Source organism: Agelaius phoeniceus, chromosome 20, assembly GCF_051311805.1.
Source record: "Agelaius phoeniceus isolate bAgePho1 chromosome 20, bAgePho1.hap1, whole genome shotgun sequence".
In the NCBI taxonomy this organism is placed as follows: domain Eukaryota; kingdom Metazoa; phylum Chordata; class Aves; order Passeriformes; family Icteridae; genus Agelaius; species Agelaius phoeniceus.
The window spans coordinates 2,003,431-2,027,434 of NC_135284.1; the positions used below are offsets into that span (position 1 = coordinate 2,003,431).

A 24,004-nucleotide genomic window follows, 5' to 3' on the forward strand; every position below is an offset into this window, starting at 1 on the left:
AGCACAATTAAAGCATTAATATTTTCTCAATTCATATTTCAGAGTGATGTGAGCCTGCTCAGGCTCTGGCAAGTCGCTGGGTAGTGCTAAAATCCAGTGTCCACTCCAGTGTCTGCAGCTTTTAATGCTTCAGATGAGCTGGCTGGGAAATGATTTGTCAGACACCCACAGCAAAGGTCCTGCAAGGATCCCCCAAGAGGAGGAAATGAGCTCTGGTGAATGAACTTTTTGTTCCCAGACACTGCTCAGGGGAGCTCTTCCTGGAATGCCCTGAAATCTCAGAAATTTCCTCTGGTTTTTTCCTCGTGGTGATGGTGAGGGCTCACCTGGCTCAGCCCTGCCATGGGCTGTGCAAAGGGTGTGCTCACTGCAGATAGAAAATGCACTTTGTTTTCTGAAATCACACAGAAACATGGTCTGGCTGTGTGGTTGTGATTTTCAGTTGTGTTGGGCACTGTGAAATAGAGTTCATGAAGTTTGTGAAGTATTGGTGAGCTTTTATTGAAGAGTGTGCAAAATTCAGATTTTGTGAAGACTCTCAAGCCTAGAAAGCGAATCTAATTTAATTATTTTGTTCCAAAAAGTACAGTAGGATCTCTGAAGTTGGGCAAAACTCTCTCATTTCTGTTACCTTTGGGGATTTGAGTCCCAGAGGTTCTTGTGCTGCTGCATAACTGCAAAGCCTCATTAACTGCAGAGCTGTGTGGTGTCAGCTGCCTTGCAAAGACTTCCTTCCCTTCCAGCAGATGAAAAACATTTTCCTCTCTGATTTCTTTTGGGAAAATTCAGTTTAGCCTTAGCAGGTTGTGTGGTGGCTTTTAAGATCCTGAGAGAGGCAGGAATAAAGCAGTTTAAATTCCTTTTAGTAATGCTGGATGGGGTAGTTATGTGCTAAAGATAGAATCTCCATCTTAAAAAGAGCTCTTCATTTTTTCTTGTGAGTTGATTCTGTGATTATAAAAATGTACTTATTTGTAATGTTGAAGTGTAGTGTTTGCTGGTAATGATGTGAATTTTCTCATGGATTCCAATGCCAGGAGATGGAGCTTTAATGGAATAAGGTGGTGTTGCCATGTCTAAATACCAAGGGCAGGAAAGCTCTGGAGTTCCTCTGATACTCCAAATGTTTGTCTCAGTGAACCTAGAGTAAGAAATAACCTTTGAACTATAATAAACTGTTAATCTTGGATCAAAACTGGGACAAAATGAGTATTTGGGGTCAGACCTTGACCAGCTGGTGAGAACCATGGGTAGTTTTGACCTTCTAAAGCTTTGATTTATGAAGCTGTAAAAAAAGGAACCTTTTCCAAGGCATCCTTGGGATGCAGTGGAGGTTTGGGACAGCAGATTTCCGAGCTGAGGCACAGTTCTGTTTTACTGCTTTGTGTGTAGGGATGCAGGGAGGGGATGGAGGGATGGGAAGGATGGAGGGAAGGAAGTCCAGATAAAAGCAGCTGGAGGACAAAGCTGCCCCCAGTAACTTGTCAAAAGAAGCACCACAGGGAAAAGATAATGCACAGCACCATTACAGGCAGGGCTGCCACTTCCAGGGCCACTTTAAATTCCACTTTAAATTATTAAATACTGTAAATGCTATAAAGTTAATTAGAAGAGGAACAAACTCTACAAAGATAAATGTGTTTTCAATATGTTTCTCAGGGAGGGTACAGTAGAAACCAGTGAATGAGAGGAAATTTATTTCTGGCAGCACTCTAGACATGGAACTGTGGTTGAACTTTTTACCCTAATTACGTCCCCACTAATGCCTGCAGCGGGCTGGAATCAAAGTGGCCCTTCAGGCCCTGGAAAGTCTCTGATGTGGCGAGCGTTTGTTGTGTGCTCAGGGTTACTTCAGAAAAAACCGAATATTGTGACAGGATTTTTCTAAATTTCTCAGTTACCACCCACCTCACTTGTTGCCTACAAAAATAGAGTAATTGTTTGCATCTGTGTGTTTTTGTCTGTCTTAGAAATAACTGTTATAAATCAACGTGACAGAGGCGGAGAGCAGTTGAGGATTATATTTTCTTTTCTTATATGTTTTAGGGTTATTTCTGTGTTCTGTAGTGTAGAAAGGGTTTAAAGGACATTGGAAAGCAGAAATTTCAGGATGATTGAAGTTGTTCTCTTTTCTTGAGGACTCTTAAAGCCATCAGATCCCATCAGTGGCTTCACAGAGGATGCTCTTTAATCTGGTTTTTTCCTAAACAAGTGCAGTCACTTCTTGCTCGTAGTTGAAGCAGTTTGCAATCAGCTGCTTCAACTTCCAGCCCCTGTTTCTGTGTTGTTACACAACTGCTGCCACTCAAGTAATTCCTACAACTGGACAGTATTTGAACTTTGCATCTGTTACTGAATGCCATTTTCTCCCTTACCGTGGGCACTCTCGAGTCCTTCCCGTGCTTTTCCTTTCCTTTCTTCAAAAATGTTTAATATGCAGGGAAAGTGTCATGGGAGTTTGAGCTCAACCATTCATATATGGATGAGCTCCTTTTAAATCTCCACAGTAGAGGAAAAGACAATTAAAATACAATTTAAAAAAATTGGATGTCATTATTATTTTTCTTTAGTTTGGTTTTTTAAACAGAATGAAGGTATCTTAGCTTTAAATTTTAATTTTGCAAATTTCAATTTATAATGTTGAATATTTCTTCAGTAATTCAAACTAGAGATTTAGAAGGCTCCTGCTTTGTGAAAAAGCTGTAAGGCATGTGCTTAAAAAAATATCTTCCTTGATGCATTCTTTCTATTAATTCTGACTAGGTAATAATGTAGTTGAATATCACCTGAGGAGACCCCTCACACATTTTTGGATGGCTGCTCAGAGACTTATTTTTAAAATTAATGGTGATTAAAATTATTAATAGAACATTTTAATGCTAATATTTTACAGTGAGACAGTAATAAAATAACACAATGTTTTAATCAATTTTGCCTGCACAATGGGAAGAGCTGCATCTCCCATTTCAGCATCAGGTGTCTCTCTGGGGAGAATGCTGTGTTGCTTTGTGCCTTTCCTTAGCAATTGTAATTCTCCTGGGAATATCAACCACCTTTAACTAGGAAATTCCTCCAAATTTAACAAAAAGTCCTCCAGTAGAGGAGGTGGCTGCATCGTTGTCTTCATTGAGAGAAAGGATACAAAATACACTGAAGTTTGTTTTTGAAGTTAAACAATTCATGGAGGGTTTCAGCTTTAAGACCAATTTAGGGAAAAGCAGAATATTCCTTTTGCTGCTTGTGGGGCTCTACAAGTAATTATTTTCAGGTATTATTTCATCATTTGAACCCAGCTCTTGGTGAGTTCAGCTATGGTGAGAACTCTGCACATCTGTAGAACATGGTCTGTGATTCAAGTCATAAAACAGAGTTAGAAATACCTAAGAACATATAATTAATGGGCACTTGGGGAAATTCTGGCCTACCTGATGTGACCAGAACCTCAGAGCAGCTTTGCTGTTCAGAGCACTTTTCAAGTGCTTTAACCAGAAGATCTGAGCTCATTCCTGCTCAGCTTCAGTCATACGCACTCTAAAACCCTCTAATTACTTCTTGGAATCAGGATTGTTTTCAAGCTCCTCAGAAATTGTCATTTGAGCCATAAACTGGCATATAAACAATGAAGATTTAGCAGAGTCCTGTGCAGCTGACAGACATCTTCTAATGATCTCCGTCACGCAACTGCCGGCAGCGGCTGCCTAATGCCGAGGTGATGAAGTGTTGCACAACCCCACGGGTTTCTTACGCCGTTAATGACACCGAGGGCAAAAGAATTTTAGTTCAGACAGGTCAGGGCAGGGTTTTGTGCTTAGTGGTGAAGCCCCAGAGTGGTTCTGAGGGCGGCCTGGAGCCGCTGGCTTAGCGCGGCCTTTGTTGGTGCTGAGGGGAGAGGCCGAGGGGCCTGCGAGGCGCGTGAATCATGAGGGGAGAGCACAGAAAGGGGGGAAAAAACGAGCCTGAAGTGGAAAGAAATGGGTTACAAGAACCAACAGGACGAAATATTTGGTCCTTCATGAGGGTTTTAGCGGTAGCAGGAAAAGATTTTTCGGCGCTGGTTGTTGAATGTGCAACAACGAGGTGGAGATTCTGATGCTCACAGGTTGAAGAGGAACGTGCCTCAGATATATACAATAATTGTATATATGCTAAAATAATCAGCTGCAATCTGTGTTAACTCTGCTGTCTTCTCATACACCATTAATCAGGAAATTCTGTCAGTACAAATGCCTCAGAATAAAGAAAAAAGCTGCTATTGCTTTGGAGAGTTAAAAATATTGGCACTTTTAAGAATTTGTGTCTAGCTGAGGCTGTAAGTGGCTCCACAAAATGCTCAGTTTGGGTTCTACATGTGCTTGGTGGAATTTGGCTGGAGCTGAGGTATTTCAGCATCAATTTGTTCTCAGAGCTGTGCTCCCAGAAATGTGAGCTTTTCCTCTTAAGCTGTGACATGTGGCTGTCTCTTGATATGCAAAAATTGCTACATTTTTTTATTTTGGTCCGTCCTGTATGATCTTGGAGATCTGTGTGGCTCTTACTGCAAAACAAATTATGTGCATTTATTTCAGTGATGAGTTCTGCTTCATTTGACAGTAGGAAAGGCAAGACAACTCTTTAATTTTGTATTTTTTTGGGGAAACACATCAGATTGTGGCTTAATCAGCTGATCACAGAAATATTAGTGGTTGATAGAGGTATGATAAATGCAGTTGTATTCTGTCAGAACTTAATCTTCATGAACATAAGCAAAGATTTACAGAAATGTGTTCGCTTTTGTGCGTGTCCATAGAATGATCAACCAGCCAGTGCAGGTTCACAAATTGTGTATAAAAAGCTTGTTTGGCTACAAACATGCAAAATCCAGTCCAGAATATACCAGAAAAAACGATCCTGCTCCTCCAGTGGAGCTCCAGCTGTACTTTCCCCTCAGTGATAGCCACGGCCAAGCAGACAGGCAGATCTCCGGAGCTGCTGCTAATCTGCCTCTATTACCCAGTGGGAATGTGATGGGCCAGCTCTGCTCTGCAACGTGTGGCAATGGGATGGGCCAGCTCTGCTGTGCAACGTGTGGCAATGTGATGGGCCAGCTCTGCTGTGCAATGTGATGGGCCAGCTCTGCTGTGCAATGTGATGGGCCAGCTCTGCTGTGCAATGTGATGGGCCAGCTCTGCTCTGCTCTGCAATGTGATGGGCCAGCTCTGCTCTGCAATGTGTGGCAATGTGATGGGCCAGCTCTGCTGTGCAGTGTGATGGGCCAGCTCTGCTCTGCAATGTGATGGGCCAGCTCTGCTCTGCTCTGCAATGTGATGGGCCAGCTCTGCTGTGCAGTGTGATGGGCCAGCTCTGCTGTGCAGTGTGATGGGCCAGCTCTGCTCTGCAATGTGATGGGCCAGCTCTGCTGTGCAATGTGATGGGCCAGCTCTGCTCTGCTGTGCAATGTGATGGGCCAGCTCTGCTCTGCAGTGTGATGGGCCAGCTCTGCTCTGCTGTGCAATGTGATGGGCCAGCTCTGCTGTGCAATGTGATGGGCCAGCTCTGCTCTGCAGTGTGATGGGCCAGCTCTGCTCTGCAATGTGATGGGCCAGCTCTGCTGTGCAGTGTGATGGGCCAGCTCTGCTCTGCAAGGTGTGGCACGTCTCACTGGAGGGAAAGTGTGTCACACCCGGCTCTCCCTGCAAGGGCACAGCTGAGGAGGCAGCTTGTGCTGGGTTCTACACTCCACGATGGAGTGCCACATGCTGGGGACACCGAGGTGGCTCTGGGCGTCCTGAAATGTAAAACCAAACCAAATAAAACCCCCTCGAACCCAGAAAGAATCTTCTGCTGATGAGAGTGAGGGATAGCAGACAGAGCACAACAGTCAAAGCATGTTATGTGCTGCTGGATGTGGAGGAGCTGCCAAAATAAGGAATTTGGAGGTTGCTATTCTGATATTTTTAAGGATTGCTCTTTTATTTTTTCTCATAGAATCTGTTGCAATAATCAATATTTTTTCCCCCCTAATTGATGTGTGACACCTCAGCTACAGATGGGAAGTGAAGGAGTGTTTGGTTTCATGGAACAGCAGTGGATTAGTGGTTGTTGAAAGTACTCAGAACTGGAAAAGTCACTGTGGAGTCTCAGGTTCTATCACAGACCATGGCCAGAGTTATTCAGGGGACAGAAACCAATCCTTCTCCCAATCCCTCAGTCAATCCTTCAGCCAGACCTTCCTGGGTCATTCCAGGTGCAGTTAGACCCTGCCCTGGGAAGGAATGCCTCAGTGATGAACTAACAGGAATAAAATTATTTCTTGTGATGAAGAAAAAGGAGATTCCTGAGCCTGAGCCCTGACTCATTTTACCTGTTACAAAATGATTTCTGCAGACTTGGTGATTTCTTGTGTCGTGGGCAAGTAATAAAAAGATTTTCAGTGGAGATGGTGAAGTACACAGATAAGGTGAATTTTTTCCCCTGGGTTGATAGACTTGATCAAAACATTTGAGGAAGATGCAGCAGTGAAGTTTGTACCTGCTGGTGTTGAACACAACTATTTTAGTGCTGTAGCAAATAACTCCTTCCCTTGTATTTAAGGGATTAGATTTAGTAACGTGTGTCTAAGGTTGGTACAGGTTTTTCTTATTTAGAAATAAGTGTTTCCATGCTTTCTGCAATTTGTGGTGCACTTAAAATGTCTCTGCTGCTTTGTGATCCGGTGCTGCACACACATTTTGGGGGAAGTGTCACTTTCTGAGAAATTTGGTGCTGCTTTTACTGATTTTGAATGAATCTATTAAGTACCATAAATTAGAAAATTACTTACAGAGTGGAGTTTTTCATTGTGAAAAGATGGGATGCAGAGAGCCTATAGATGATGAAAGTCCTAATGAAAGCTCTTTCTGCAGTGGTGTTTAGAAAGAAAGAACTGAATTTATTATTTCTTTCAAGTTTTCATTCTGCATCCCTCAGAAAGAAGGGGAGAATTGCCCTGCTGAGGAGGGCTTAGAGGAGTTTAGTGCTAGGCCTGGAAAACAAACCTTACAACTTAAGGCTTAAAAGTTTTTTCACTTTTTTGGTGCCCGGATTGCTCTGGGTGGTTACTGACAAAAGGTAACTGAAGGCAATGAGCCTTTTAGTGTCCTTGACAGAGACACAGAAGCCAAAAAGCAGAATATGTACCAATTCTGTCAGGCACTAAGAAGTCATTTCATAAAAATAAAAGGATCAAAATGTTGGAACCACTCACCATAAAAATAGAGGACTCATTGTTGGTCAAAGTCTTTTAAGACAAGATTAGGTTGCTTGGTAAAAAATAATTTCTTTGAGCTTCTGGGACATTTTGTGCATGGCCTGGAAAGAGAAGATGATCCTTCCAGAATTGAAATCTGTTAATCTGAGCAAACCTTCTTCAGGGCCCTTGGGGAGAACAGAATTGCCTTTGTGCTCTCACCACGTTCCTAATATTGCTACAAAGATCATAATCAAATCTCATGCTTCAACTTTCCAGTGTAAAGGTTCAGGGCAGGAGTTTTTCCAATATTCAATTAATTAACTCTGTGCTCTGGTTTTGTTTTGCTTCTCTTCCCCTTCTGTGAAGCACCAGGGAGGTAGAACAGGAGAATTGTAACCACCCCTGCTGATTAAAAACTCGGGTCACTGTCAGCATCCTCCTCATTCCCACACAGAAATCGCCTTTTTTACCAGCTCCTTGTTGGTGGATTTGATGCTTTATAGAGAAGTAATTAAAAAAACCCCAACTTTGTGGAATAATTTGCTGTGCAAATCCTTTGGGTATACCTTGAGCAGCCAGTTCCTTTGAATTGCTGTCACTTTTCTGTCACCTGTTGTCTCTACAAGTTTGGAAATTATATTCCAGTCCAGGCTCTTAGCAACCTCATATTTACAGCAAATTCTATTTTTTTTTTTTTTTTTACTTCTGCAGGTTGTTAAAGCTGGGCCTAGTAAGAGATTATGTAAAACTATTAGTTACTTTAAATAGGATTTCAGTGTAAGTTTTAATATTTTTGTCTCCTCTTAAAGGCGCCAAAAGTAATTAATAAAAATAAGTCTGTGCTTTAGGCTGGGCTTTAAAGAAACTTTGTGAAGGTGGTATAAAATGCAGTGATATTGGCCAGTGATTTTATTAAAGGCCTCAATTGACTGGAAAATCCTCATGTAAAGAACATTTTGTTCAGGGCAGCTTTCCCAGCCAAAGTTTTATTTCAGTTTTACACCTCCAAGCTCTTTCTTTTCCTTTCCAGACCCGTGAGGCCAGCCTGTCAGTGAGGCCCATCTCTCTTTGAGTGGGATGTTCATTGTGTGGCAGAGAGGAGGAAAATCAACCCTTGATAAAGCAAAGCCTTCAAGGCACAGAAAACCCAGCCTCGTGTTCATTCCATCACTCTTCCCCTTTTAAATTCTTTTTTCTATTAAAAAAGCAGGAGTGCTCTGAGTGCTGTGTTTGTCTCTGTGCAAACATTTTGCACAGAGCTTTTTTGCCATGGTGTGACCCAGCAGATCTGGGAGGAGGTGATGCTGTGTGGGCCACAAGCACAGATGTCACCAAGTGCCAGCTGGATGAGGCATCTGCTCTCTCCCTCCATCCCTGCACTGCAGCCCTCACACAGGAGAAGATACAAAGGCCTGAGTGTGTTTATACATTTATTATTGCCACATTTTAAAGTTGGTGGTGGATTGGGGTCCGTTACCTTTAAAGAAGTTGCTGATCTCTGCAGCTGTTGGAACAGTCAGGATACATAAGGAATATTTGTTGATGATCTGTGGGACTAACTCAGAAGAATTTTATTTCAGACAGAATTTCAGGGTCTTTGTGGCCTATCTATATAAAATATTCCAGGCAAGGGGACAGGGAGCAACCTGGGATAATGGAAGCTGTCCCTGTAAAGTGGATGTGCTTTCTTTGAGGTCCCTTCCTACCCAGCCCAGCCTGGAATTCTGTGATTCCATGATATTCCTTGGTTATTGGCACTTGAACTCAAAGTTTTACCCATTGTGGTTGACAAAAGCATAGGTAGAATTGTCTTACCATGATCAGCCAAGGGATTACAATAATAATTATGCATTTGAGTGACAGAATTATTACCCATAAATTGGAAAAACTGTTCAAAATAGGCTGATGGGGAAATAGTAATCACTACTAAGTGTGTTGATATCATTTTAGCTATATCTACTTTGGAGATTCCTGTTTTGAAATTCCCCCTTTATCAATTTACAATTTCCTAGAGGCAATAAATCACTTAATTTAAAAAAGTTTGTGCATAGATCTTGCAGTGGCTTTCTGTGTTTTTGAGCAGGAGTGAACTTTAATGTGCAGGAACTGACTCGAGTTTCACTGGTTTAAAGGTGTTTTTGAAAGGCCTTTGAAGTGCTTGAAGTAATAAATTGCACCCTCTAGTTATTAGCCTAGAAAAATGTATATTTTGGGAAAATTTTCAGTGGGCAAGATGTCAAAAGTTATTTTTTTCAGTTATTTTTCTGACAGTTGTCTTGCTATGCATTTACTGTATATTATGCATTGCTGTATATTACACATTACTGTATAAACCATTTTATGATCTTGAGGCATTGGGGGTAAACAGTTGGCATTTGCCCTCCAGCTTTCCAGAAAATTCTCGAGCAGCTTGAGCAGATCCAAGAGACAAGTGAGTGCTGGGGCAGGAATTGTGTGAAACTCTGTAAAATAAAACAGATACGGGCAGGGGGGAACACCCTCTGTTAGCAATGCTCAGGATGTGTTTGTACAGCTGGCAATTTGTGCTCCTTCATATTCCTTGACCTAGAAATAGCCAAGGTTTTAATGTGTTCTTGGAGGGGGAGAAAGGTGTCGTGGAGCAGAGCTGCCACATCAAAGCCTCCCCTCAGCCCCTAAAAGGGTTTCCACCACTGCCTTCCTCAGCCCTATCGAACACTCAGCACTTTTCCCACTCAGCCTTTTTTATTAAGAAATGGCCTTCAAGCTTTTATTTATATAAAAATGATAAAAGTGACACGAAGAGTTGAAAAGATCTGTATGGTTCAAACAAAAGCCCATCAGGGATGTAATGTAAATTCTGGGTGAGGTGTCTCCATCAGCCCCAGCAGCTCAGCTGCTGCTCTGGGCGAGTCCTCCCTGTAGGAGAGAGTTACTCTGAGGAGTAGTTTTGCGCTAGGATGTGGTTTAAAACTTCCCAAGTCTTCCTGGTGGTAAAAGAAACCAAGTGTTTGATAATCAATTGCACAATACAGGTTGATGGCCATCGTGGAGATCATTATTCAGGTTTCCTTCTGTGTGTAGGAGGTTTCTGTTGACCCTTTGTTCTCCAGAGTTCTGCTGGGGTTGCTGGAATTCTGGGTCCAGGACTTGATGTTCTTGGTGGTCCTTTCCAATCTTAATAATTCTGTGGTTGTCTGACTTTTCCTCCAGCATGCTAAGCAGCATAAGGAGGCAGAATTAAATCCTAGTTTTTAAAATGCCCTGATTTCCATTAAAATCTTTTTTAATTCATTTCAGCACCAGCCCACCTTACTGCTGTGTGGATCTGTACTCCCTGAGAACAGGAGAGATGGTCAAATCCATCCAGTTCAAAACTCCTATTTATGACCTGCATTGCAATAAAAGGTAAGGCTGCTCACTCTGCACTCCTTGTGTGTTAGGGCATGCCAGATTTTGGTAATAAATACAATTTCTGGTGTATCACCTCCCTGATTTTCCTCTTTTCACTCTCCTGTAAGCACAGTTGTGGTTCTCTGTTTCCCAAGGAGTATTTCAGTTGGAATACATCAGTGTGCTTCCCCCATGGCTTTGGTTTAAGAAGCTCAAACCAAAAAATCATTTAAGCTTCTTTCAGTTGTGCTAAAGGGTGAGCAGGAATTGCTGAAATCCTCGATGATCCACCTACAGCTGGGGAAATGGGATCACAGAGAGTTTAAACAGCACTGAGGAGTTTATGTCTCCTCTTTGTGTTGGTCTGTCAGATTTTGCCTCCCTGCACATCCAAAATATTCCTGGTGTGCAGTCTGTGGTTTGCAGGGAATATTGTTCCAGTGAGTCAAATAACAAAGCAGCATCTCTGGGTTGGGATAGAGAGAAAATGGCTCTGGAGGCTGAGGATCACAGAGCTCCTGAGAACAGCATCTGTTGTGTCCATGGAGTCAAATTCTGCTGAGTGAATGTGAAATCCCCATCTCTCCCAGACACACCAAACTGCAATGTTGTGGTTTGCTTTGTAGTCCTGCATCTTTTTAAGGCAGAGGAGAAATCCCAGGATCCTTGTGTGAGGATCCTGCACTTGGCACTCCTGATGGGAGAGTTTGGAGTGGTGACTTTGGTCCAAGCCCTGCTGAGCTCTGCTCCCTTCACCCTCCCAGCACTGCCATGAGTCACCGTGGCCTCAGGTGCCCTGGGGGAGTGGTGCAATCCAGGTCCTGGGGTAAAGGGAGAGCCCTGGATGAAGAAATTCCTGCATTTCTTTGGGGATCCATATTGCCATGCCAGAATGGATGGTCCTTCAGTAAATAATAACACAAAGCATTGGCAAACTCAGAATGATTTGGGTTTAATGCCTGGTTTTGATGCAGATGGGGAATAGATGAGTGTGCATCAAACTTGTGCAACTAAATGTAAACTGCTCCTAAAAATAAATAGCTCAATAAATGCTCTGGAATCATCTGTCTGGGGGGTTCATTTCTGCAGAAAGACATAGAGTGTCTTCAAGGAGGAGAAAGCAAAAATCTCCAGGACTGGGAAATATTCCCATCAAATATCCATAGGTTTGCAGTATATACACATTACATTACCTGCAGTCAAAGCCCTCCCATTATTCATTGGTTTCCTTTAGTTTAGGCAATGTAGGAAAAGTTAGAATTGATACATTTCCTTCTGGTTTTCTCTCCTGCAGTTTCAGCAATTGGAAGATGTTGTTTAACTAAAACTACTAATATGTCCAAAACTAATTTTTTATTTATTTATCTGAAAACATCAGCAAGCATGAGGGGACTGTGGATATTTTGGTTTTAGTGTAGTTCTTCCCACAGGTATTGAGCTCTCATGGGGTAAGAGGAAGTGTTCTTACAGCAAAACAGATAAAAGTAGGGAAAAAAGGGTTAAAGGCTGATTTCACACTTCTGGGAAATAATCATCAGCCTTTCCCCAGGGATATGATTGATGCTGAGGTGATTCATCCCCTATATAAAGGTGACTGTTCCAGGCTGTAGCACACAGTCATGATGTTCACATGAAGCATTAGGTGTGTTTTAGTCAGTGAGAGATGTGATTAATTTTTTTCCATGGTGTATCTTTACAATTAAAACCATTAAAACAATATTTAATAATGCTCTATATTGACAGCTAATTTAAAAATGCTTTCTCACAGTCTGCCTAATGAGAGAATAACAGATTATTAATTATGTCCTATTGCTAAATGTAGGTTTTATGTGTTGGTTTCCCAGGTGCTTCTTTCATGCCAGGCTTTTAAAAACTCGATTTTGGGAAGTCATCAGTGTGGGAGAAAGCGTTCCCTGGTTCTGAAATTTCCAAGCTGCTGCTGTGCTTCCACGTTTGCATTTCTGGGCTCTGTTTTTTGAGGCAGCACCGTGTTTCCTGTTACCCTGTGGCTTTTGGCCTTTACAATAAAAGTGTAATGCACAAAAACATACATCTTCAATATGCTAATTGACCCAAATTCTGCTTCTCTCAGCTCTGTTTGTCTGCTGATGTTCTTGGTATTACACTCCCCCCTGCTTTTAGCAAATAAAATGTTTAATAGATTGGCACTGAGGTGGGCAGTGGGATTATTTGACATTTAGCTCTTGTTCTGCCAATTGCTGTTGGAGTCAGTGACAGTAATTCAGGGTCTTTGCAGCTCCATTCTTGCTTTTTAATGGAGCTTTGAGTGCAAGGGCTTTATCACAAAAGTGCTGTGCTGCTGTGGCTCAGCCCCCTGCACTTCCTGCAGTGGACTTGGTGTGGTTGGGAGGGGAGAGAGCCCTCAATAACTGCCAGGGATTGGTAACCTGGCACTTCATCACCGCAGAGTTTATATTGATGCTTTTGAAATAATTACATTTAGATATTGAATCTTTAAACCAATGCATTTAATGGCTAAAGTGGCCGTTCCATTTCTGTGTTTGCAGGATCCTCGTTGTGGTCCTGCAGGAGAAAATCGCCGCCTTTGACAGCTGCACTTTCACCAAAAAGTTCTTCGTCACCAGTACGTACAATTTTGGGCTCAGAGGTGGACAGAAAAGATCTTTTTGTTTCTTTCTTTATTTCTAAATCCTCAAAGCAGGTTTCAATTAATAATTTGGAGCTTCAGGAAAACTTGTTTAGGAAAAAAACAAACCAAACCCAAATGCTTTTCTGTGAAAATTTAACTTTTCTCTATATTTATTATTGCTGTAGCTAATAGTGAAGGGCACCCACACTGCCATCCATCAGTAGCTGAGCAATTCTTTTGTTAATTTTGCACAAATATGTGTAAAAGCCTCACTGGGAGTTCCAGTTATCACATCAGCAGCAATTAAACCCACATCAGAAGTGATACAAACCCACTGTTCCTATTGGTTTGTTCCTTAGGCACATTGGGTTTTTTATATGCCTTTACAGTTCATAATCTACTTTGGAAATGTCCAAGTTTTATTATTTAAAAAGAGTCTGCCTTTTTGTGGATGTATTTTCAGCCATAATTATAAAAATTTAATATTTTTTTTATATTATCTCTGTATTTATAGAAAAATCTCCTTAGGAGAAGCTGGTTTTGTTATAGTTTGAGGGAAAGCAGCTTCATGCAGTAATATTAAAGTTGCCAATAGGTGTCAGTTTCTTCCTATCCATGGATGTGAGATTCTGGGAATCTGCTGGGGTTCAGTGACAAGATCCAAATGGGAAAGGATTTATTTCTGTCCTATTCATCACTCCCTTTTATTTCATCAAAAAGAATTAGGGTACAAGCCTTGCTTTATTTTATACCAAAAGTAAAGAAAACCCCTCAGTTAAATGTGTGTTCTGAGAATCTTTGGACTTATTTTATTGGGTTTTTTTAAGATACTGCAACTTATTTTTAAAAATGAATGTCCTGAAGTTAATTTTGAGAAGCAGGGATATTCGGTTCTTAAACACAACTTTGATTGGCCTTTTGTGGAGCAGCTGTGGAACTTAAAGAGGATAAATGAAAACTTTTGGAGGAATGAAAAAATAATTTTTTAGAAAGTCTAGAAATTCCTAAAATGTCACTAATGCCAGTGTATTTCTCCAGCTGTGCAGCTTTTTAATATGAGAAATTCAAGATTTTCTGAGACTTTCCTCTGGTTTAATTAAGGACAAGCTCATTTTTGGGGCATTTAGGATGCTGCCAGAGCTGGAGCCAGCACAGCCCTTCCCTCTGGCAGTGCCATGCTGTGAGTGGGCAGAGCTGTGCTTTTCCCCTGCATTTAGGGGTTCTGGGACCTGTGCTGAGGATCCCCAGCTCAGCCATTCCTGGCTCCTGCTCCCAGGCAGGTGCTGTGCCCTGGCACGTCAGGACACAGCAGAGCTTTTGTCTGAGCTTCCCCATTTCATGTGCTGAAATCTCCTGGGCCTGAGAGCGCATCTTTAAAGGCTTAAACTCCTCTGCTGTGTTTGCAGTGGGATGGAAATGAGCTCCCTGTTAGCTGCAGGCAGTTCTGGGAGGCAGCCAACTGGCCACCACTGCTTCTTTGGCTGTGCCTTTGAAAAAAGTTATTAAAGGACAGTGCCAGTATCAATTAAAAAAAATAGAAATCTTTGAAAAGGAAGCTGAGGAAAAGGTCTTGGCAGCCTTTTGGTTTGCATTGTTGGGGCAGCCTGTGTCCTGTCCACACTGGTGCACCTCAGCTGTGAGGGTGCCACTGCCTGCCCAGAGCGTGTGACAGCACGGAAAAGATTCTGTGACTGGTTTTGGTCAGAAGGGAGGGCACAAAGGGCAGGAATATTGCTGAGGATCACTGACTCTTTGAAGGGTTTTGTGTTACTTTTAGAGAAAGAAAATCTTTATTTTCAAGAAGATTTGGTGTGGAACTCCCATCTTCCATCCCTAAGTGGTGTGGGAGCCTTAGGACCTCACTGAGACAAACATGAAGCAGGAGCTCTGGTCTGTTTTGTTGGTTATTTATGCATAGAAATGAAATGCAGAATGTCCAATTAAAAGCAGTGTCAGGAATTCTGAAGTTCCTCAGAAATGCTAATGCAGCTGCTGTGCACATGAGGAGTGTTTGTCTTTCTGTTTTTGTTTTTGTGGTTGGATGTGTAGCTTAATATATTGTTACAATAAATATGCCATAAAATATTCAGGATGTAGATGGACAAGTTCGTGCTGCTGTTGGAATGTTTTAACTCCTGCATTTCCTGATTTTTCCTGAGCAAGTTTGACATAGAACCAACCTTTGTTTTCCCCTGCTTGGGATTATGTGGAAATGTGCTGATTTGACTTGGATGGCAGGGAGCCAGAATGTTTTATTTGTGCCTTTTGTAACAAAACCTCAGTGTACAGGTGCTCCAGACTGGGAGAGGGAATTTAAGACAGGTGCTTAAACGTGGAGGGAACACATGCTGTAACTATTGTAGAAAAATTACCAGGATATCCCCTAATCTACCCTGTGGGGTGTTCTGATTTTCACATGTCTGCTAGGAGAAGGCAGAACATCAGTCTCATGGCAGTCACTTCCATCCATCACTGCTCTCCTGGTGCTTGGAGCCAGCTCCTTTCCCTCAGAAAAGGCACCAAGGGGAGGAGAAAGCCCAGCAGGAATTTCACATCCTGCACTGGCTTAGGTGTTCATGTGGCCAAACTAAAAAAAAAAAAAAAAAAAAAAAATCATTTGATGCTTATGTTAAGAATGTGTTTCCTTTACTAGTGTGTGTGTCGAGGTGTGGATTTTAAATAGATTCTTAAATAGCTCAGAGTTTTAGTGTGGTTCACTTCAGATTTCCTTCAGAGCCTTTTCTGCATGTGCCTGAAGGATCAGAAACCAAAGTGATGCACAGAAACCAAAGTGATGCTCAGGCTTTTTTTGCCCCTACTTTGCTCCAAAGAAAAGCTGCAGAAAAGCTGAATTCCATTGATTTCTATTCCATCAGTGCTCCTCACCCCAAAACTGCTTACTTAGTGCAACCCTGCTGCTGATGAATATGGCCTGATGGATCCTTTCCTGCTCCATAAAGAGCATCCTGCCCACCCCCTGGGCTGAGCAGAGATGCTCCCAGATAACATCATGCACGTGGCATCATCCCTGTGTCTGCTGAGGAGCTCCTGCTCAGCCTCCCTGGCCCTTCACTCCTCAGATTGATATATTCTCCATCCAGGGTTCCCCAGGGATGGAGACATTTACTGCAGCCATTAGCTGGCACCACGTTTCTATTGATGCTGTTCTGTAGAGCCCTGAGGTAATTTTGCAGATTTTAGTCAGAGTAGTTTATGGTATAGAAATTCTGGAATTCCTCACCACAAGCCAAAATCAGTCTGTGGATGTTGAATGCCCTGCACCTCTCCAAGTGAATAAACCCCCAAAGCAAATGGTGTTGGATGCTCTGATCTGCACTTTGGATTTGGGATTGCTGTTTGCTCTCCCATTCACGCACAAGGAACAATTTGGTGGTTTCAGTTTGTCACGGGGCAGGTCTGGAAATCTTCAAGGCTTTTTTGGACATTTCTGTTGGAATTCCTTTCCCTGTGGGGCTCACAGGAAGCAGTTTGAGCTCTTGACTTCCAAGTGAAAACATTGGGTGTCCTATGAGGAGGTTTAATGCAGAAGCTGCGGGTGTTTCCCTCTGAGCTGTGGGCGTTTCTCCTGTTGTCCCACACGGGGTAATCATTGCCAGGATTCCTTTGTCTGTGGGGGACCAGCCCTGATCGAAAGTCCTCAGGGCAGGTGGGGAGGGAGGGAGCTCCTGACTCACAGGATTTTCTTGATCAGTGAAGAAGAGCCAAGTATGTCCCTGGGGATTGCTATAAACACTTAATTTTCATGCACCCACATTTATATGAGCACCTACCCCTTGATGATGTTTTTCCCTGGGAAATGTTGATTTAATTTTTCTTTTTACCAGCATTATTTATAAGAGTCTTTATTCCCTGGCTGTAGGAACCAGTGTCTCACCATTCCAGGATAATGCTGAAACACTTTTCAGAGAGGTCTTTATGGCACAGTGGTGGATTTATGGGAACAAACAGCTTTGGTGCTTGCAGGAGGTTTTGCTCCACTGCAGGAAAATGTAAATACAACAAAAAAGCTGCATAAAGCCACAACAGAGGCCTCAGTCCCCAAGATGTCTGTCTGTCATATCTCCAGGCTCTGACAGTTTTACAAATTAGATGTAAAACAGGAAGTGCTCTTTGTTTCTATATAAGTTATTTTTATCTAAAGCACCCAAATCCTTAATGGTAAAGGGCAAACAAAGCCATCTGACATTGTCCTGCACAGAAACAACAACCTCAGTGGCAACTTTTATTATTTGTCACTGTCCAAGTCTGAAGAAAATAAGAAAGTAAAGCTGAGATTAAACATTGCCCTGAAATCAATCAAATTGGTGCTAAATTAAACAGCAAGGCCTAATGAATATGAAAGACCACTGATATTTTTAGAAAAAGCTCTGGGATTGTGCTTGGACCTGTGGAGTAACAGTAAAATCATAAAATGATGGAATTTGTGAACTGGGAGGGACCCACTGGGACCATCAAAGTGCAGATGCTTCAAACTGCCGTGGTAGAGTGGCAGGGAAGGAGACCTCTGTAGTAATAATGATGATAATAATTTAATAATAATAATAAATAACTAAGAAGAAAAGGCCCTGGGTGGCAAACCTGATTTCTCAGTAGGTCCATCCTGCTCTTTGCTCTTTTACTCCATTTTATGGGTGATACTTAAACAGAAGGAAGTACAAGAACAATAGAAGAGTTTTGGAAAGTATGTGACAGTGTGAGAGTAATAACATTTACACAGGGCCTTTCATCTAGAAGGAACCCAGAGGAATTTCTAAACAATATTGCTTTATACAGTTTATAAACAACAAAAAAATTGGTTTGCTAAAAAAACCAAAAAAACAAAACAACCAACCAAAAAAAAATATATTAGATAAAACAACTTCTATGATTTGTTTTCCTTGTAATAAACAAAGCTTTTTGCTACAGCAGTATCACTCTGCCCATTATTTATTGCATATTCCCTCTCTGTGCTCTCTGCCATGGAGCTGCTTGCTGGCTGCTCTGCACTGCAGGAACTAAGGATGGAGTTTTGTAATTCCATTCCTATGGAGAGCTCTGTGTTTCATAAGAGCCACAAAAGAATTGCAGATTGATTATTAGAGAAGCAGCATCACTTCAGTGGCTTCTTGGAGCTATTTATTTAAAAATACACACTGGCCCTGCTTCGCTGATTTTGGAAGTGATAATCCAGCAAGTCCTTTGAATGATTAAAGGCAAAGAATTTCTGTTGAAATGAGTTACTTCTTTTGGAATTTGTTTAAAAAAGCTGTTTAAAACCACTGGACACTTCAGCTGCCATATGTCATCTTTAATGAACCTTGCCAGGCACAGAACAGAAAAATCCTCCTTTCTCCAGGAGGTTTCTTTAGGATGGAGGTGAGCCTGGGCATCCCTGCCTTCATGGCATTCCCTGGGACCCAAATGATGCCATTTCTGCCTTAGTTTGGGATTAGAGACAAAATCCTAAAAGGCTTTTGTATTAATAACTGCCCTCAGCTTGAAGTAAAACCTCTGGAATGGGTTCCTCACAGGTACAAGGTGTGACATATCCATTCCAATTCCCCCCTAGGAAACAATAAATCAACATTAGTTATAAAAAAGGATGAGCATGGAGCACTGCAAAGGAAACTGGAGAGAACTGGGGAAAAGAAAGCAGTGAAAAGGCTGGAAAAAGAAAGTTTAATCAGAAAACTGATAGGGGAAAAAGACTGAAACAAGACAGAAAAGAACTTAAAATGTTTTTCATTAAAAAGTAAGAACAAAGTCAAGATACAGGGGATGAAAGTCTGGAAAATACCAAAGCCAGATTTTTTTTTTCTGTACTATAAATATTGTTGTAGGGAATAAAGTTCTTATGATGTGCTGTGAAATTAAAAATCAAGCAGTAGTGTCTTAAGATGAACATGATGGGATGTGCTCGAAGGAAAGCAATGTTAGGTGATTCTGATTTGGCTTTTTCATTCCCTCAGCTTTATTAATTCATGTATTAATTTGCAATAGTTTATCAGATGTCATTTTCCCATTTTCCAGTGTGTTTTAGTGAGGTTTGAGAAAGAAATAAAACTGTGCTGTGGGTAGGGAGTTCTGAGTGCATCGTTCTGCAAACTGAAAATAGCTGAGACAAGTTCTGACTGTTAACATCAGGTTTTTCTGGAGAGAATGTTGTATTCCTGTATCTCCTTTAAATCTTTATTGATGAAGAAGCTGTGGAGATGCTGAAGAGCTGCCCCAGTGGAGCTGGCTCAGGTTTTATGGGTGCTGTGTTGGTGATTTATCGGCCCAGGCTCTGCTGTGGCTGACACAGCCTGCAATGACTCCTGTGGGCTTTCCCTGTGGGCTGCTTGTTTAAAGGACAAGGGAGAGGACAGGAATGTGTTGCTGTTCTCCTCTTGGCTGCTCCCTTTGTGTTCACATTGCCATCACTGAAGATCCAGGATCAGCATTTGGAAAACAATTCAAGGAAGGCACTGGAGCCTTGGGTTTCTTGGAGGAGCTCAAGACTGATGGAAAGATCCAGAGTCAGAGGAGGGGATATTTGTGGGAATTTTCAAAGCTGAGTTGAGGAGATGATTTGGTTTATTATGGGCTTATGGATTTGAATCTCCAGAGGGTGGTAGAGATTTTTGATCATTACCATAAGGGTAATAATTAAAATTAATGGAAATAAATGGAAAATAAATAAGCCTTCTCTTTGCTCACTCACAAAGCAAATATTTGTGTAGCTCTTTGGAGAGCTTCAGGTAATGTGGGATTCCTGTATTCTCAGTAAAACGAAAAATATAAAATCAGCACAGCAACAAGTAACTTTAATGCTTTTTTCAATGCCAGTAATCACAAACTGTATCCTTATTGCAGTTATAATTTTATAACCCAGTTATTTTTTTAAAAAGGGAAGAAACTGAGAAATTTAACACTGAAAAATTTACTTATGGGGCTATAGCTAACATTTACATTTTGGAGGTGGGAAAACCGAGGCACAGGATGTGAGTCCCAGGGTGTCCTTAGCCAAACCCCATTTTTTATTCCTCACTGTTCCTTAGGGCAGCACCAGTTGGAATTTTTGGGTGTAGGAACTTGAGAAAATTAGCAGAAGAACTTGGATTTGCATTCTGATTTTCAAAATGCAATTTTTCTTCCTTTTTTCCCAGCTTTGAAGTTCTCATTTCCTCTGCACGGAGGCAGAAGATAACTGTGTGTACTCAAAAGTTGTGAAGTAGTTTCCAGTAGGTTTTCACCTATATCTTTGTGAGTGATGGGTCCAGTTAAGCTGGTTCTAAGATCAGATATTTTTTAGTACTTGCTTGGTTTGCTGCACTTTTGGAAGGACTTTCCCTGAGTGATCCTTTCTTGGATGACCTCTCCATGCTGTCATTAAAACTTGGAAACTTTGCTCTTCTTGACAGTTAGTTCTGCATTCTCATTATGTTCATTCCTATTGTAAACATGCTCAAGTTGCTGCTGTTATTGCTTAGAATGGCTTTTTCCTCTGTTGTTTTGAAGTCTGGTAGAAATAGAAGTTAATCTTTAAGAGAGTGGGGCTGCTGAGCATTGGACGGCCCAGCTCGATGGGTCACGCCGTGTCTGTCTTTTCATTTGCCTCATAGATGATGTTCTGCTGACTCCAGCTGTTTTTTTGGAAAGCAGAAAAACAATTTGCTTTTCCTTCCCATAAAGTATAACCCTTTGTTTATCCTTGTGCTGCTGCAAGTTTCCAAAATGCAAAGACTTGCAAAGAAAAGAAAGGGAGGAAATAGCTCCTTTTTTTTACGCTGTTTTTCGTATCGGAGAGTAGAGTTTAGGACTGAGCTGAATTGTTGACCTTTGTGGAGTTTATTCTTAGAATTGGTTGATTTGTGTGTGGAGTCTGATTGACTGAGCCCAGTTCATGAGACAAACCACGGGCAGTGTGTTTGGGGAGGGCAGTCCCAGCTTTTCCAAGCAACTCCTCTGTTCAGTGATCAATTTTGGATTTGAACAATTCTTCTTGCAGTTCTTCAGTGGCTTCAGTTCATTGAAATAATTGAGAACTGTTCCCTTTTGCAAGCAGGACCTGGTTTTTTGCTATGAATTGCTGAGACTCCTGTAGTTTTCTCCTGCAGGGATGTTAGGAATTTGGGAAAGGCAAGTCACTGGTTCTGAAGTCACTGTAGAGATTTACATGACAAGGGTTATCATCTGGCAACTTTTAGTGCTGTATTTTATACATAAAAGGGAAGGTAAAAGAAAGGTTTGGGGGACCTGAATTCCTTTCCTGACCCAGATAAGAGCTGCCGAGGCAAAGTTGGCATTAAAACCTCAGCGCTCCTGATCTATAATGTCATCGGAAGAACACGTTTGTATTTACAACCCAGGGCTGTATTTACAACCTTGTTTTTTTTGCTTGCTTTGTTCCTTAAGAGGCTCTGGCTACCCACATTTTATGCACTCCTGGAATGCAATAACAATTGTGGCATCATCTCTTCAGAATTCGTTTTCCTTCCTGCGATCGGGCCGGTGATAAAGGCTCACAAACCCTGCCTGGGTCCTGCCTGAGATGGGCTTAACTGGGTGGATTCATGCTGGGTTTAACTGGGTGCATTCATGCTGGGTTTAACTGGGTGGATTCATGCTGGGTTTAACTGGGTGCATTCATTCTGGGTTTAACTGGGTGCATTCATTCTCTCCTTCCCTTCCTTTCTGACCTTTCAAGCAGCTCACTGTGATCTTTGGAATTTTGCAATTCCCTCCGTGCTCTGCTCTGGAAAATGAAATCCAGGCTTGTTTATCTCGGCGCCCAAACCCGCATCCAAAGAGTTGTCAAATGTCCATGGAATGTTCCAGAAAGGTGCTAACACCTCCCACACTGCTCCTCACTGCTTTGCAGGTGTGGGAAATAAAACCTGTCCCCTTCTGGAAGTTCTGCTGTGCTCAGGAAATGTTCTGGACTCCACTGGAGCCTGCTGGAGCAGAGCTGGACATTTGTGGATATCGGGTTCTTTTCCCTTCTCTGGGTGCAGAGCAGGGTCAGAGTCTCACATCAGAGATTCAGAAAATAAAAAGCTTCACTGGCTGGGTTTGGGGTTTACTTTTTATTAGGATTTTATGCAATACACTGAATAAAAGTTGTGTTGGATGTGTTCTGAAATGCAGTTTGTCTGCACTCCCTCAGCCCAGGATACAGGAGCAGCTGCCCAGGGCTCCTTTAAATCAGACACACATGTCTGTAAGGTCTTCAATATTTTGTTTCTTGGCCAATCAGTGAGAGGGTTTAAATTGCTAAATTGACTGTATTAGCCTAAGAACTGATGAAAACTGAGATTAACCATTTGCTTGATAGCCTCCTCCTTCCCCTTGTTCTTTCCTCCTTATTTTTTCATGTAAAAAATGCTTATTTTAAAATAAAAATGTATTTTGTAGTTGTACAAATTTTTTGTACAAATACAAATTATTTTATTTATAAAAATTTTATTTTACTTATAACATATGATAAAAATACATATTTTAAAAACTTTATATATGAAATGCCATTTAATGTGATTCATTTTAAGCCTTTCCATGTTTTCATTCACAGCTATTTTGTCTAACAAGTATTTTCTTGTTTAAATCCTCAGGAATAATTCTCTTTTCTATGCTCATTTTTATCCATATGTATAAATCTATTTTTAATGATAATATAAAGTGAACAGTGGAAATATTGCCACCAATTTAAGGGAATTACAAATTTTCACACTGTGTAAAGTAAAGTTTGTGCAAAAGTATATGGAGAGACTGAGGGCTTGTATAGAGAATTGGTAAAATCAAAAGCAAGAGCATTTTGAAAGACTGAGGGTTTGTATATAGAATTACTAAAACTGAAACCAAGAGCACAATTCATCCTTTCATACAGTAAAAATCCAGAAGAGGTTGAAGTGATTGAGCTCTTCACCAACAGAAAGGTGTCAATCAAATAAAATTTATTAAATTGTGAAGATACAAAACCAATCGAGTCAAACATCACCACTCCCTCACCCCAGAATGTCATTTTTGTATCAAAATGGCTTTAAAATGCAAACAAAAGGAGAAATGAATATTTACACGTAATTAAATGTTCAAAATAGCTCCTCTAACCACAGCCTTATCTCTAGAAACAAAAATGCAAGCATCCACTGAGTGATATTAGCAACTGCAAGGCTTTTGTTTAGACTTTTTGTTTTCTTGGCAATAAATAAAATTCTTTGGAAGAAGTCATTAAGATCTTTCTTCATGTTGCCTTTTTAAACTTTGCAGGCTGCTATCCTTGTCCAGGGCCAAACATGAATCCGATTGCTCTTGGAAGCCGCTGGCTTGCTTATGCAGAAAACAAGGTAAGGAGGGGTTTGAGATCAAAAAATCCTTCTAAACTTTGTATGTATAGTGGGAAAAAGAAAAGAAAAGGTCTCAGGAAAAAGCTGTGTGCAAAAGAAAGTCTGTGAGAGGAGTTGCATTAAAATGACAGTCCTAAGTATTTTAAAATATTAGATCTTTACTTTGCATATTTGATTTAATCTCAGTTTAAGAAAGGCAGAGAAGCCAGCCATCAACATGTGTTTTCAGTGAGGTAACACAATAATCAACCCATTTTGTGCTCTAAAAGTTTAAAGCATTTAATTACAGACACTTCTGAAGGTAGGCAAAAAAAAAAAACACTTCCTAAATTCTCTTTGGGGAAACTGAGTCTGGACAGAGCCTGGTTTGTCTGAGCCAACACTCAGAGCAATGCACTCTGTACCTTAGAAAACAGCATTAAATTGGCCACTTTTGAACAGCTTTGAGAAAGTTCAGCTCCAAGAAAAAAAAGAAAAATTTTAGACTTTTTT

At 41.3% G+C, this 24,004-nt stretch overlaps 1 protein-coding gene across 13 annotated transcripts in view; it reads left to right on the forward strand.

Annotated features, from left to right (window-relative positions):
- BCAS3 (BCAS3 microtubule associated cell migration factor) overlaps positions 1-24,004 on the forward strand; it is a 301,404-nt gene that overhangs the window by 24,757 nt on the left and 252,643 nt on the right. For all 13 annotated transcript variants that reach the window (XR_013184844.1, XM_077188620.1, XM_054647217.2 and 10 more), the window contains exons 8-10: positions 10,487-10,594; positions 13,108-13,184; positions 23,436-23,512. Coding sequence is in view for 12 of the 13 variants with exons in the window: in XM_077188620.1 (XP_077044735.1) it covers positions 10,487-10,594; positions 13,108-13,184; positions 23,436-23,512 (262 nt within the window). In the remaining variant the exon portion in view is untranslated. The remainder of the gene's footprint in view (positions 1-10,486; positions 10,595-13,107; positions 13,185-23,435; positions 23,513-24,004) is intronic.